At 41.3% G+C, this 12,878-nt stretch overlaps 1 protein-coding gene across 1 annotated transcript in view; it reads right to left on the reverse strand.

Annotated features, from left to right (window-relative positions):
• Nucleotides 1-9,884: 9,884 nt before the first annotated feature.
• The window catches only part of TGM5 (transglutaminase 5), a 30,352-nt gene continuing 27,358 nt past the window's right edge, over nt 9,885-12,878 (reverse strand). Inside the window, exons 12-13 of the mRNA XM_052659838.1 lie at nt 10,202-10,335; nt 9,885-10,038 (exon numbers count right to left, since the gene is read on the reverse strand). Of these exons, the coding sequence (XP_052515798.1) occupies nt 9,885-10,038; nt 10,202-10,335 (288 nt within the window). The remainder of the gene's footprint in view (nt 10,039-10,201; nt 10,336-12,878) is intronic.

Consider the following 12,878-nt stretch of genomic DNA (forward strand, 5'->3'; position numbering starts at 1 on the left):
CCTTCCTAGTATATTGCATCATGTCACTTTTTCTGATCAGGTACATCCAACAGTTCCCTACTGTCAACAAATCCAAATCATTCTGCTTTTATATTCCTAATTACCTATTACAGTTCAGTACACAATATAAGTTTATTATATAATCTCGACTAATTCAACTCACATTATTGAATGAATGAATAAATGGATGAGAAAACTTCTACTATATTGATAATCTGTTTTAGATGATAGAGTCTTAATACTTGCTTTAATATTTTCCAGTTTATCAGCCTTAATCCACAGTATGCATTAAATTAAAAATTTATTAAAATCTAAAATATACATGAGGCACTATCAGCTTTTAATCTCTGCACTGATAACATTATTATGCCTCCAAGTCAATGAAATACTAAAACTCAGCAACACCTTTGTATATGTATACATAGATGGGTATATACATTTATGTGGCATGTATGTAAAGTGCTTTATTTTGTTTTAAAGATAAAGGTACTAAAACATCTTAAAGGTTGCACATATTATATGAGCCAGAAGTTTGTTTTTTATATCTGTGAGTCCATTTCTGTTTTATAAATAAGTTGATTTATATAATGTTTTTAAGATTCCACATATAAGTGATATCATATGATATTTGTCTTTCTGTCTTCATTTAGTACGATAATTTCTAGGTCCATCTTATTGCTGAAAACAGCATTATTTCATTCTTTTTTATGGCTGAGTATTCCATTGAATATACGTACCGCATGTTCTTTATCCACTTATCTGTCAATGGACATTTATGTTAATTCCCAGAACCTCAACTTGTAGCACATTCTTCCCAGACCTGTTGTCCAGCAGACAGATGCCCTGGTAGAATGCATGCCCCTCGCTGCCACTGCCACTGGCTGCTCTGGCCCCTTTAATGCACTTTTAAAAGATTTATCTGGCTGCACCAGGTTTTAGTTTGAGGCACATGGGATCTTCATTGCCATGAACAGAATCTTTCTTGTGGAATGCAGGCTGTTAGTTCTGGCATGTGGGATCTCGTTTCCTGACCAGGGATTGAACCTAGGCTCCCTGTGTTGGAAGCACAGAGTCTTAATCACTGGCCCACCAGGGAACTCCCTTCACTGCAGTCTTCATTGCATTTTTCTCATAGTTAGTGATATGAAACATCTTTTCATATGCTTATTGGCCATTTGTATATCAACTTGGAAGAAATGTCTATTCAAATCCTTTGCCCATTTTTAAATTTGGTTATTTAATTCTTGTTGTTAAGTTGTAAGAGTTCTTTATATGTTCTGGAAACTAGCTCCTTACCAGATTTATGATTTGTAAGTCTTTTCTCATAAACCATAGGTTGCCTTTTCACTATGTTGATTGTGTCCTTCAATGAACAATAATTTCAAGTTTGATGTAGTCTCATTTGTCTATTTTTGCTTTTGTTGCCTGTGCTGAAACCTTATTTAAGTCAGCCTGGATTATGGTCCTCTGCCCTACCTGAAGTGCCTAGTAGAAGGTAATTTCTTTGGAGGATGTTAATATTATCCAGAGCCTGTCTTTATCTCTATGATTTTTATATACAATGTCTAGCATTCAGTAAGAAATTACCAACCAACAGGAAAAAAAAAAGACCAAATGATTGAAAACCAAGAGAAATATAGACAATAGAAACAGGCCCACAGAAGATCCAGATATTAAAGTTATTCATGACAAAAATGTGATTATTATATTCAAGAAAATAAAGGATAATCTACAGATATCTGACAATAATTTTGTCAGTTATTAAAATATGTAGAAAATAATCTAACAGAGATTGTAGTATTGAAAAGTACAATAACTAAAATTAAAAACATCATAAATGAGTTTAAAAACAGATTAATCTCAGAGAAGATTGGTGAACTAGAAAACAGATCAATAGAAGAGAGTCCATTTAAGCATAGAGGGGAAAAGTGTGAAATTGAAGAGGAGAGAAAGAGAATAGGGCAGAAGAAATGTTTAGAAGAGATAATGCCAAGAATGTTCCAAAACTGAAACCACCAATTCATGTTGTCCTAAGAACTCTAGTTAGGATTTTTTTTTTTTAATGGTGGAAATATCCGTTTATTTATTTTTTTAATTTTACTTTACAATACTGTATTGGTTTTGCCATACATCAACATGAATCTGCCACAGGTGTACACAGGAGTTCCCAATCCTGAACCCCCCCTCCCACCTCCCTCCCCATACCATCTCTCTGGGTCATCCCAGTGCACCAGCCCCAAGGACTTTTTTAAAAAAAAATGTTTAAGTAACCAGAGAAAAACATTACTTCCAAAGCGGTAAAATAAGATAAATAGATGATATCTCAATGAAAACAATAGAAACCAGAAGACTAATGAAATAATAGCTTGAAAAATGCTGAAGGAAAAACTAGATAACCTAGAACCGTATAAATGAGAAAGTATCTTTTAGCAAATGAAAGCATATGTTTCCAGGCAAACAAATTTTCCTTGTTATCTTTTGTTTGCCCACAGCAGCAAACACAGAGGCTCAAGAAACATTTTTGGACTGATGGATTTAATGAACAAATGAAAAATGAGGAAACTGATCAATGGAAGCTTCTGTTCTCCAAAGAATTGGATAGGTCACCTTATTCCATATAGAGGTAAAGTTTAAAAATATGTGAGGAAACTGAGAGTCAAATCTCTTATCTTTCATACTGAGTTTATAACTCAGTTAATATCTACAAAATGAATCTGAATGAGTTACTCTTTTCTTGCAGTTCAATTTAAAAGGGCTTGAAAGACCATCTGACTTTTAACATTTCCTGCAGGATTTTTCCAGGCCTGAGAAAATTGTGAGTCAATACACGGCTATTTCTTGATTTAAGTAGGATGGGAGAGTGGTCTGTCAGCTCATTAAGGGTCAGGGGCTGAGCTGGGGTTCTAGATGGAGGCACTTTCTTTATCCTTCCTGTGCCCCAGCTGGACACCAAAGTGTGTGAGCAGCTAGACTTCACTGCAGAACTTCAAACGTGCTCTGCAGGTTCATTGTGTTTACATATATATGCCTGCTATAAGCTTTGTTTTGTTCTGAACTATAGCCCCTTAAAATGTGGGAACCTCAACTCTCTTGCCAAATATAACACAGTAATAAGCTAAGCAGGCGTATACAAAGTAGTTCCTGGAGAATACAGACTGTACATGGAGAAGTGGCTGTAGAACACACCACCCATAAATGAAAAATAGGCCATGTCCAGCTAACTTGAAGATCAATTATATTTCAAGGCATGCGTAACACTTTTTAAATCACATGGAGAGTGGAGGAGTGTGAAGTGGTACCCAGGCCCAGCTATGCTCCTCACCCAGTGTTCGGGCCAGGACTCCCCCTCTGAGGCTCAGTACCTTTATAGTCAGAAGGTTGGATTAGTTACTTCCTATGCTGGATGTTTTTCATTTCTCTCCCCCAACCCCCTGCCCCAGATATACTCTGCATATCTCTCTATCTTGCCCTGTGCCCCAGAGCTGGATGATGGACTAGTGTGGATGATACACAAAGGCTCCCAGCTTTCTGGCCCCCAGCTCTCTGGCCCCCAGCTGTGTTCTTTGCCTAACAGGGGGCACAACCATCAAATCAGAGGATGGAGGGGAGTGTGGTTGAAGTATCAGTTCTTCTGGTTCCTTCCCTATAGTGTCACCAAACATCAGTTTCTGGCAGGCAGCCTTCCTCACAAAGCTCTTTCTGTCTCTTGTTTCCAACAGTCTTCCCTTTCTCTCACTCTTTGAAGCCTCGAGCTCTAAGTGCCCTACAGTTACTGTGATTCCCTACCCCTGCCCACCTCTAAACAGCCCTCGTCCTCAAAATACACACACTCAAAGGAAGAATTAAAGGAGAAATAGATAAATCCTCAATCATAATGGGAGATTTTAGATACACGTCTCTTAATAATTTATAGAACAAACAAAAAAGTTAATAAGGATATAGAATTGAGCAAATGATTAGCAAACTTGACCTAAAGGACATGTATTTAAAACATGTATCACAAAACTGCAGAACACATACTCAAGAGTATGTGAAACATCTATCAGAATGAACCACATGCTGGTCCACAGCACAGGGCTCAACAAATTACGAAGGATTAAATTCAGTCACATTGGAACTAGGCTGTAAATGAGTACCAAAAGGTAACTGGAAAATCCCCAAATACGATGAACATAAGCAATGTGTTTCTTTAAAAAAGCCTTTCATTCCTGTCTGTCATCTTGACTCTTTTCCCTCCAACTTGGTAAAGAATGGCAGAGCTCTTTCTCACAGTCCCACGGATTCCTACATTGTCCCAGCTCAAACGTTTCCTGAACTACTCTGCTAGTCCCAGCACTCAGTCTGCCTCCCTTTAGGAAGCTCAGTGCTTGTGCTTGTTGTACAGTCTGAAGCCACGTCCCACTCTCTGGGTCCGAGGCAAGCGGGGAGCACTTTGCAATCAAATTCCTTGTGTCTGCCCTTCTAAAAAAGCTGCAGGCCCAAAGCTGGCACCAGGTGCTTTTCCAGACACTGCAAAGCTGGGTCTGATGGGCAGGTAGGAAAGCAGTACTTGCTGCACACTGGTCGTTTCCCTGGTAGTCACCGGGCAGATGGTGAGGGAGAAACACTGGGCAATGGGTCTGGAAGTTTACGCCAGAGACCAGAGGAGGAACAGGGCCTGGAAACAAAGTCTAGCTCTAGCGGGCATCTGCCCCTTTTTCCACACTGCCAGCCCTAGCCTCTCTTGTTATCTACAAGGTTGGGGTGAATTAGAGTTTCTGCCACTTCCTTGAACTTCAGGTTAGTTTCTGGCACTAATCAGGGCACCCCTAGGACCAAAAGGCAGACTTCTAGGAGCACTGGATACGATGGTGTAGCGGGAATTTGGAGTCACAGAGACTTAACTCTGTGATTGTTTTCTTTCTAATTATTTTTACTTATTTATTTATTTGACTTCGCTGGGTCTTAGTTGTGGCACTGAGGGTGTTTGATCTTTGTTGCAGCACGTGAACTCTTAGTTGCGGCCTATGTGGCCTATCTAATTCCCTGACCATGGTTTGAGCCCTAGGCACCTGCATTGATAGTGTGGAGTCTTAGGCATTGGGCCACCAGGGAAGTCCCTGCTGTGTGATCTTAAACAAGCTGTCTAATCTCTCTCTGAATGAGAGAAAGTCCTTTGAATGCAAGTAATTGAGGGGACTCCTGAAACTGATAGAAAACAGAGGACAAGGCTCAGAATCAGGGGAAGGGAGGAATCCAGGGCATCTCAGGGGGTCTAGGAAGCAGGAGCTGCTGGGTGGTCTCTCTCTGGAGCCCTGCTACCTGGGTGGTCAGCTCCAAGTCTCTGCCTTCTCTCCCCTCTGGAACCAAAGTCCTGAGACTTTACACTGGTCCAGTGTGTCACATGACCACCTCTTGGCAAGAGGAACTCAGGGAGCCTTGGCTGACAGACCCATCAAAATTACCATGAGGAACAAAGGGGTTCCTCCAAAAAAAGCTGGGGTGCTATCACTAATGGAAAGGTGAGAACAATCAATGAATGTCCATTCACTTTTGTGCCTTAGGTTTTTCCTGTATAAAATGGGAGTTATAATATCTACCTTACAAGACAGTGATGCGTTAATGTAATGTAGGTCATGTGACTGGTATGTACAGAGAAAGGTGATGGATACATGATTTGAAACAGTGAGGAGTGCTCAGTTATGTCCAACTCTTTGTGACCCCATGGTCTGTAGCCTGCCAGGCTCCTCTGTCTATGGAATTTTCCAGGTAAGAATACTGGAGCAGGTTGCCATTTCCTTCTCCAGAGGATTTTCCCAACCCAGGGATCAAACCCAAGTCTCTCTGCTTTGGCAGGCGGATTCTTTACCACTGTGCCCCCTGGGAAGCTGGATAGATGATAGATGCTATTATTAATTATGTCTATACCTACAAACAAGGAAGTGCTGCTGGGGGCACGAGGAGGGGAGCAGAAAGACCCCAGATTTGGAATTAGAAGGCCTAGGTTTGAGTTTGGGTCTGCCATTTTCAAGCTTCAAGGCCTAAGGCAAATCAGTTAACTTTCTCTGACACTTAGTTTTTGCTTCTACAAAATGAGGGATGTTTATGTGCCCAGTCATGTGAAACTATCTGTAGCCCCATGGACTGTGGCCACCAGGCTCCACTGTCCATGGGATTCTCCAGGCAAGAACACTGGAGTGGGTTGCCACTTTCTACTCCAGGGGACCTTCCTGACCCAGGGATCGAACCCATGTCTCCTGAATTGGCAGGCAGATTCTTTACCACTGAGCCACCTGGGAGATAATAACAATATTGATCTCATAGGTGTTGTGAGGTTCAACCTTGTGGAAGCACATAAAGGATTCATAATTTCCAGCATCTGCAAGTCTTTACAAGGCTCTTTTGTGCCTGTGGCTGGACGTTTATACAGGCATACCTCATTTTATTGCACTTTGCAAACATTGTGTCTTTTTACAAAGTAAAGTTTTGTGACAACCTTGCATTGTCAGGTAATGGTTAGCATTTTTAGCAATAAGGTATTAAGTAAAGTGTATAACATCATTCCTTTACATGCCGTGCTGTTGCACACTTAGTAGACTACTGTATCTTGTAAACATAACTTTTATATGCACTGAGAAACCCCAAAATTGATGTGATATTCGCTTTGTTGCAGTGGTCTGGAAGCAAACCTGCAATATCTCTGAGGTCTTGCTGTGCTGAATTCCACTGGGGTTGTGAGTTGGGAATGGATCAGGGAAGACTTTATTTGCCTTGTTTACTGCTCTATCCTCTGGACCTAGAATATTCTACACATAGGTACTCAGTAAATATTAAATGAATGGATTAAAGACAACCTTGACATTCAAGGAAGGCCTTAACTCCAAAGAGTGACTCTGAAGGAAATTGTAAGGTCCTATGACAGATGAGGATGGAGAACTATTTGCCCTTTAAGTGCTTCTCAAATCACCTGAAGTCTGCTTGCTTTAAGCACTGACATCACAGGCAGTGGCTATGAATTGAGGTTTAGAGGAAACATGCCTGAAAATGATCATGGTCCAAATTCCTTAGGCTACCACCTGAAACTTTTGACTCCCTGGCTATCGCCACATTTTTTCCTGGAACTTGCTCTCTCCTGCTCTGATCTCTAGCCATCTCAGTGACATGCAATTCCTGACTGCTTTACTCCAGTCCCACCCCTTCAATGCTGAATCTGTTTGGCTAATGAATGAAAGTCGTTCAGTCATGTCCGACTCTGCGACCCTGTGGACTGGGGCCTGCCAGGCTCCTCTGTCCATGGGATTCTCCAGGCAAGAATACTGGAGTGGGTAGCCAGTCTCTTCTCCAGGGGATCTTCCCAGCCCAGGGATCAAACTGGGGTCTCCTGCATTGCAGGCGGATTCTTTACCAGCTGAGCTACCAGGGAAGCACCTGTTTGGCTAACTCCTGGCCTTTTAGTGCTCAGCTTAAATGGCACTCCCTCCAGGAAGTCTTCCTTGATCCACAGTCCTAAGACTGGACTAGTTGCCCCTCCTATGCTCCCACGACACCCTATCCTCACCCTGATGGTGATTCTCACCACACTGTATTATAATCTCCTGCTTACTAAATTTTTTTAAGTCTTCATTGAATTTGTTATGTATTCCTTCTGTTTTTTATGGTTTTTTTTTTTTTTTTTTTTTTTCGGCTGAGGCGTGTGGGAGCTTAGCTTCCTGACCAGGGATCAAACCCACACCCCCTGCATTGGAAGGTGAGATCTTGACCATTGGACTGCCAGGGAAGTCCCCTCATGTTTTATTTTTCATTCTCAACGTGCTTAATTTGAGTTCCACAAGGGCAGTTCTTGGTCCTTCTTTTGTCCTAGGTGCCTAACTCAGGGCCTGGCCCCTATCAGAAACTCAGTGGATACTTGCTGATGAAAAGAGTGAATATGGTGTTAAAATCAAGGTTTGTGAAAGAGTCTGAGAGTGCAGTAGCAGAAATACTCCAAGTCCTTCAGGGGTCACTGCCTCTAGGATGCCCCCCTCCATGATGTTCTCCTTAAACCATTTTTCATGACTGTCAGATTATAATTATAGAATGAAATAATTATAGGCTACCTCCAGCTCCATGCTGCCAGAATCCTCCTGGTTCTCAGCCCTATCTTTAAGAGGACTGTCAACCTACCCTGCAGTTCCCACCACACCCCTCCCTCTCCCTCTGATTAACTGCACTTACCCTTTTGTTCATATATAACAGAAGTATTTAACTTTTTGATTTAATGCGTGCATTTAATATATGCCCCAAGCAGCTGCCTCAGTCACGTAGCCAGTGCCTAGAAGGCGGGTGCATCATGCCTTTCTCCACACAGAACTTCCTGCATTGTGAGAAAGCTGGCGTATGCCAGGGGAAACAATGATCACAGTTGCTTTGGGCTCAATAGGACCATAAACACCAGCAGCAACCAATAGAAAAGTCTGAGATACTTCACTCCCTACCTAAAATCTACCTCACTGTATTATTTAGCCAGCTTTCTCTCCAGAACTCAGCCATCCAGTACCACAACGCACCAGGGGACTTTTAGCCAAGGGGTTGGGACAGTTAAGATTGTGGGACTTCTTAGATGTGATTTGGGAAGGGATTCAAAGGATGCCCAAGTGAGAGATCTCCCAGACTTTTTTCTAAGATGTAAAGATAGTAGCATGTAGAGACATCTACGTGATATAGAATCTGCCTGTAATGCAGGAGACCCGGGTTTGATCTCTGGGTGGGGAAGATCCCTTGGAAGAGGGCATGGCAACCCAGTCTAATACTCTTGCTGAGAGAATCCCATGAAGAGAGGAGCCTGGCAGGCTGCAGTCATAGGGTCACACAGAGTTGGACACAACTGAAGCAACTAAGCAGCAGCAGAGACATCTACAAAGGTTTTTGTTTTCCTAACTCAATCATGACGGATAGACCATCTGTAAGGCCTTCTTTTTTACTTGACATATGGATTGTCTGTCTCCCCACCCCCAGGATGGAAGCTTCAGCGGGCAGGGACTTTGCTTTATTTACTGCCTCTTCGTCTACAGTCCACAGAGTCACAGAGAGTAGGACACAGCTGAGCAACTGAGCAAGCACGCACTTCTACACTCAGAACAGTGCCTGGCGCAGACCAACCACTCAGAAATGTTTCTTTACTCTCTCTTTTTTTTGTTTTTGAACTTTTTATTGTGTATTAGGGTATAGCCAGTTAACAGTGTTGTGATAGTTTCAGGTGGACGGTGAAGCAACTCAGCCATACACGTACATGTATCCATTCTCCCCCCAGACTCCCCTCCCATCCAGGCTCCCACAGAACACTGAGCAGAGTTCTGTGCAGGACCTTGTTGGTTACCCATTCTAAATATAGCAGTGTGTACACGTCCATCCCAAACTCCTCGGTAAAGGTGTTTTGAATGAGTGAGTGGGCTCAAGTAGTAAAACAGGAGGACACTCACTCCCAGCATCCAGGGCACAGGTGGAGCTGCTGCGGGGGAAGTGATGGGTGTCTGGGCACACAAAGATGAGAATGAGAGCTGAAGTTTATTGGTACTAAGGAAGTAGCCATTGCAATGACAAAGGGACAGCTGCTCGGCCAGTCTCCTTCTTTTCTGGACATCTGGGGGTCATTAAATCAAGCCTGCAATTCTGGACTGCATGGTCAGTCTCACAGTTCTGGATAGGACACCATGGAATCCCTGGGCCCTGAGCAGAGTCCCGGGGAGCAATGCAAATGCCCAGGGGGCTATCCATTGCCATTTTCTCCTCTGCTGCTCACGTCAGAGCCAAGAGAAGCCTCTGTTTAGGTGGGGAATGGCACAGCTTGCATTTGAACTTGCTGTTTGCCTAAAGCCTAACACATGCTCTTTGCCTAAAGCTACACATCCAGCTCCTTGTCCCAGAATTTATAATCCAAAGTTTATATAGACATTCTTGTAACCCTTGATGTCCTTAAATTTGTTGCTTCTCAGATTCGCTTGGATTTGCCTTTGGCCACTCTTGAAGGGGATAGTCTCCAGAGTGAGACTGGCTCTGTGATGGGGTTTGAGGACTCCAATGCTGCAGCAGAGAAAACAGACTGTCAGAAAACCATGGGATCATGATAACCCCAGAGCCCCTTTCTACTCAGAAGCCAGACTTCCCCTTCCCCTAAGTCTAGAACAAAGGACAGTTCCACCCCGAGGATAAGATGCAACGGAGAGTGGGCACTGCCAGCACTCACAGGACTCTCTGCTGTCTCCTGAAGAGACCACTTCCTTCCACAGTCAGCACACAGTCTTCAACCTGCTCCGAGAGGGGGTTTGAAAATACCACTTGTATAGAGAGCGGCTGGTTCACAATGGCTGCTCCTAAAACCTGAACAGGGAAATCCAGAGAGGAGAATTAGTCTCATCCCCCAGTTCATCAGACATTTATGGAGGGCACTGTTCCCTAGATCTGCTTCCTAAAGAACTAGATTTCCATGGCCTGTGTTTTTCCAAGTATGGACGACTTAATGGATTGTCATTAACATTTTTTTAAAAATGAAATAGATCAGCACCACCAAACCAGCTCTTCAACAAAGGCTTAAAGATCTCTAGACAGGAAACACAGAAAAGGTTTATAAAAATGAACCCCAAACAAAAAGCTAAATGGTAATGGGATCATATTTATCAATAATTACCTTAAATGTAAATGGGTTAAATGCCCCAACCGAAAGATAAAGACTGGCCGAATGGATACAAAAACAAGACCCCTATATATGCTGTCTACAAGAGACCCACCTCAAACCTAGGGACACATACATACTGAAAGTGAGGGGCTGGAAAAAGATATTTCATGAAAGTGGAGACCAAAAGAAAGCAGGAGTAGCAATACTCATATCAGATAAAATAGACTTTGAAATAAAGACCGTGATAAGAGACAAAGGACACTACATAATGATCAAAGGATCAATCCAAGAAGAAGATATAACAATTATAAATATATGTACCCAACATAGGAGCACCTCAATACATAAGGCAAATGCTAACAAGTATGAAAGGGGAAATTAACAGTAACATAATAATACTGAGGGACTTTAATACCCAACTCCTATGAATAGATCAACCAGACAGAAAATTAGCAAGGAAACACCAGCTTTAAATGATACAATGAACCAGTTAGACCTAATTTATATCTACAGGGAATTTCACCCCAAAACAATATATTTCACCTTTTTCTTAAGTGCACAGAGAACATTCTCCAGGATAGATCACATCCTGGGCCCTAAATCTAGCCTTGGTAAATTTTTAAAAATTGAAATCATTTCAGGCATCTTTTCTGATCACAGTGTGATAAGATTAGATGTCAACTACAGGAAAAAAATTACTAAAAACACAAACATATGGAGGCTAAACAAATGCTTCTGAATAACAGATCACAGAAGAAATCAAAAAGAAAATCAAAATGTGCATAGAAACAAATGAAAATGAAAGCACAACAATCCAAAACTTACGGGATTCAGTAAAAGCAGTGCTAAGAGGGAGGTTCATAGCCATACAAGCCTACCTCAAGAAACAAGAGAAGCATCAAATAAACAACCTGACTTTACACCTAAAGCAACTAAAAGAAAGAACAGAAGAACCCCAATGTTAGTAAAAGGAAAGAAATAAAAATCAGAACAGAAATAAATGAAAAAGAAACAAAGGAGACTATAACAAAATCAACAAAACTAAAAGCTGGTTCTTTCAGATGATAAATAAAATAGACAAACTGTTAGCCAGACTTATCAAGAAAAAAAGGGAGAAGAATCAAATCAATAAAATTAGAAATGAAACTGGAGAAATCACAACAAACAACACAGAAATACAAAAGATCATAAGAGATTACTATGAGCAATTATATGCCAATAAAATGGGCAACTTGGAAGAAATGGACAAATTCTTGTAAAAGTATAACCTTCAAAAACTGAACCAGGAAGAAATAGAAAATCTTAACTGACCCATCACAAGCATGGAAATCAAAACTGTAATAAAAAAAAAAAATAGGCCAACAAACAAAAGCCCAGGACCAGATGGCTTCACAGGTGAATTCTACCGAAAATTTAGAGAAGAGCTAATACCTATCCTACTCAACCTCTTCCAGAAAATAGCAGAGGAAGGCAAACTCCCAAACTCATTCTAAGAGGCCAACATCACCCTAGTATCAAAACCAGACAAAGATGCCACCAAAAAAGAAAACTATAGGCCAGTATCACTGACGACCATAGATGCAAAAATCCTCAACAAAATTCTAGCAAACAGAATCCAACAACATATTAAAAAGATCATACATCATGACCAAGTGGGCTTTATCACAGAGATGCAAGGATTCTTCAATATATGCAAATCAATGTGATATACCATATCAACAAATTGAAAGATAAAAACCATATGATTATTTCAATAGATGCAGAGAAAGCCTTTGACAAAATTCAACACCCATTTATGATAAAACCCGTCCAGAAAGCAGGCATAGAAGGAACATACCTCAACGTAATAAAAGCCATATACGACAAACCCACAGCAAACATTTTCCTCAATGGCAAAACATTGAAAGCATTTACTCTAAAATCAGGAACAAGACAAGGGTGCCCACTCTCACCCCTACTATTCAACATAGTTTTGGAAGTCCTAGCCACAGCAATCAGAGAAGAAAAATAAATAAAATGAATCCAGATTGGAAAAGAAGAAATAAAACTCTCACGGTTTGCAGATGACATGATCCTCTACCTAGAAAACCCTAAAGATACCACCAGAAAATTACTGGAGCTAATCAATGAATATAGTAAAGTTGCAGGATATAAAATTAATACACAGAAATCCCTTGCATTTCTATACACTACCAATGAAAAAACAGAAAGAAATTAAGGAAACAATCCCATTCACCATTGCAACAAA

Source organism: Budorcas taxicolor, chromosome 21, assembly GCF_023091745.1.
Source record: "Budorcas taxicolor isolate Tak-1 chromosome 21, Takin1.1, whole genome shotgun sequence".
NCBI lineage: Eukaryota > Metazoa > Chordata > Mammalia > Artiodactyla > Bovidae > Budorcas > Budorcas taxicolor.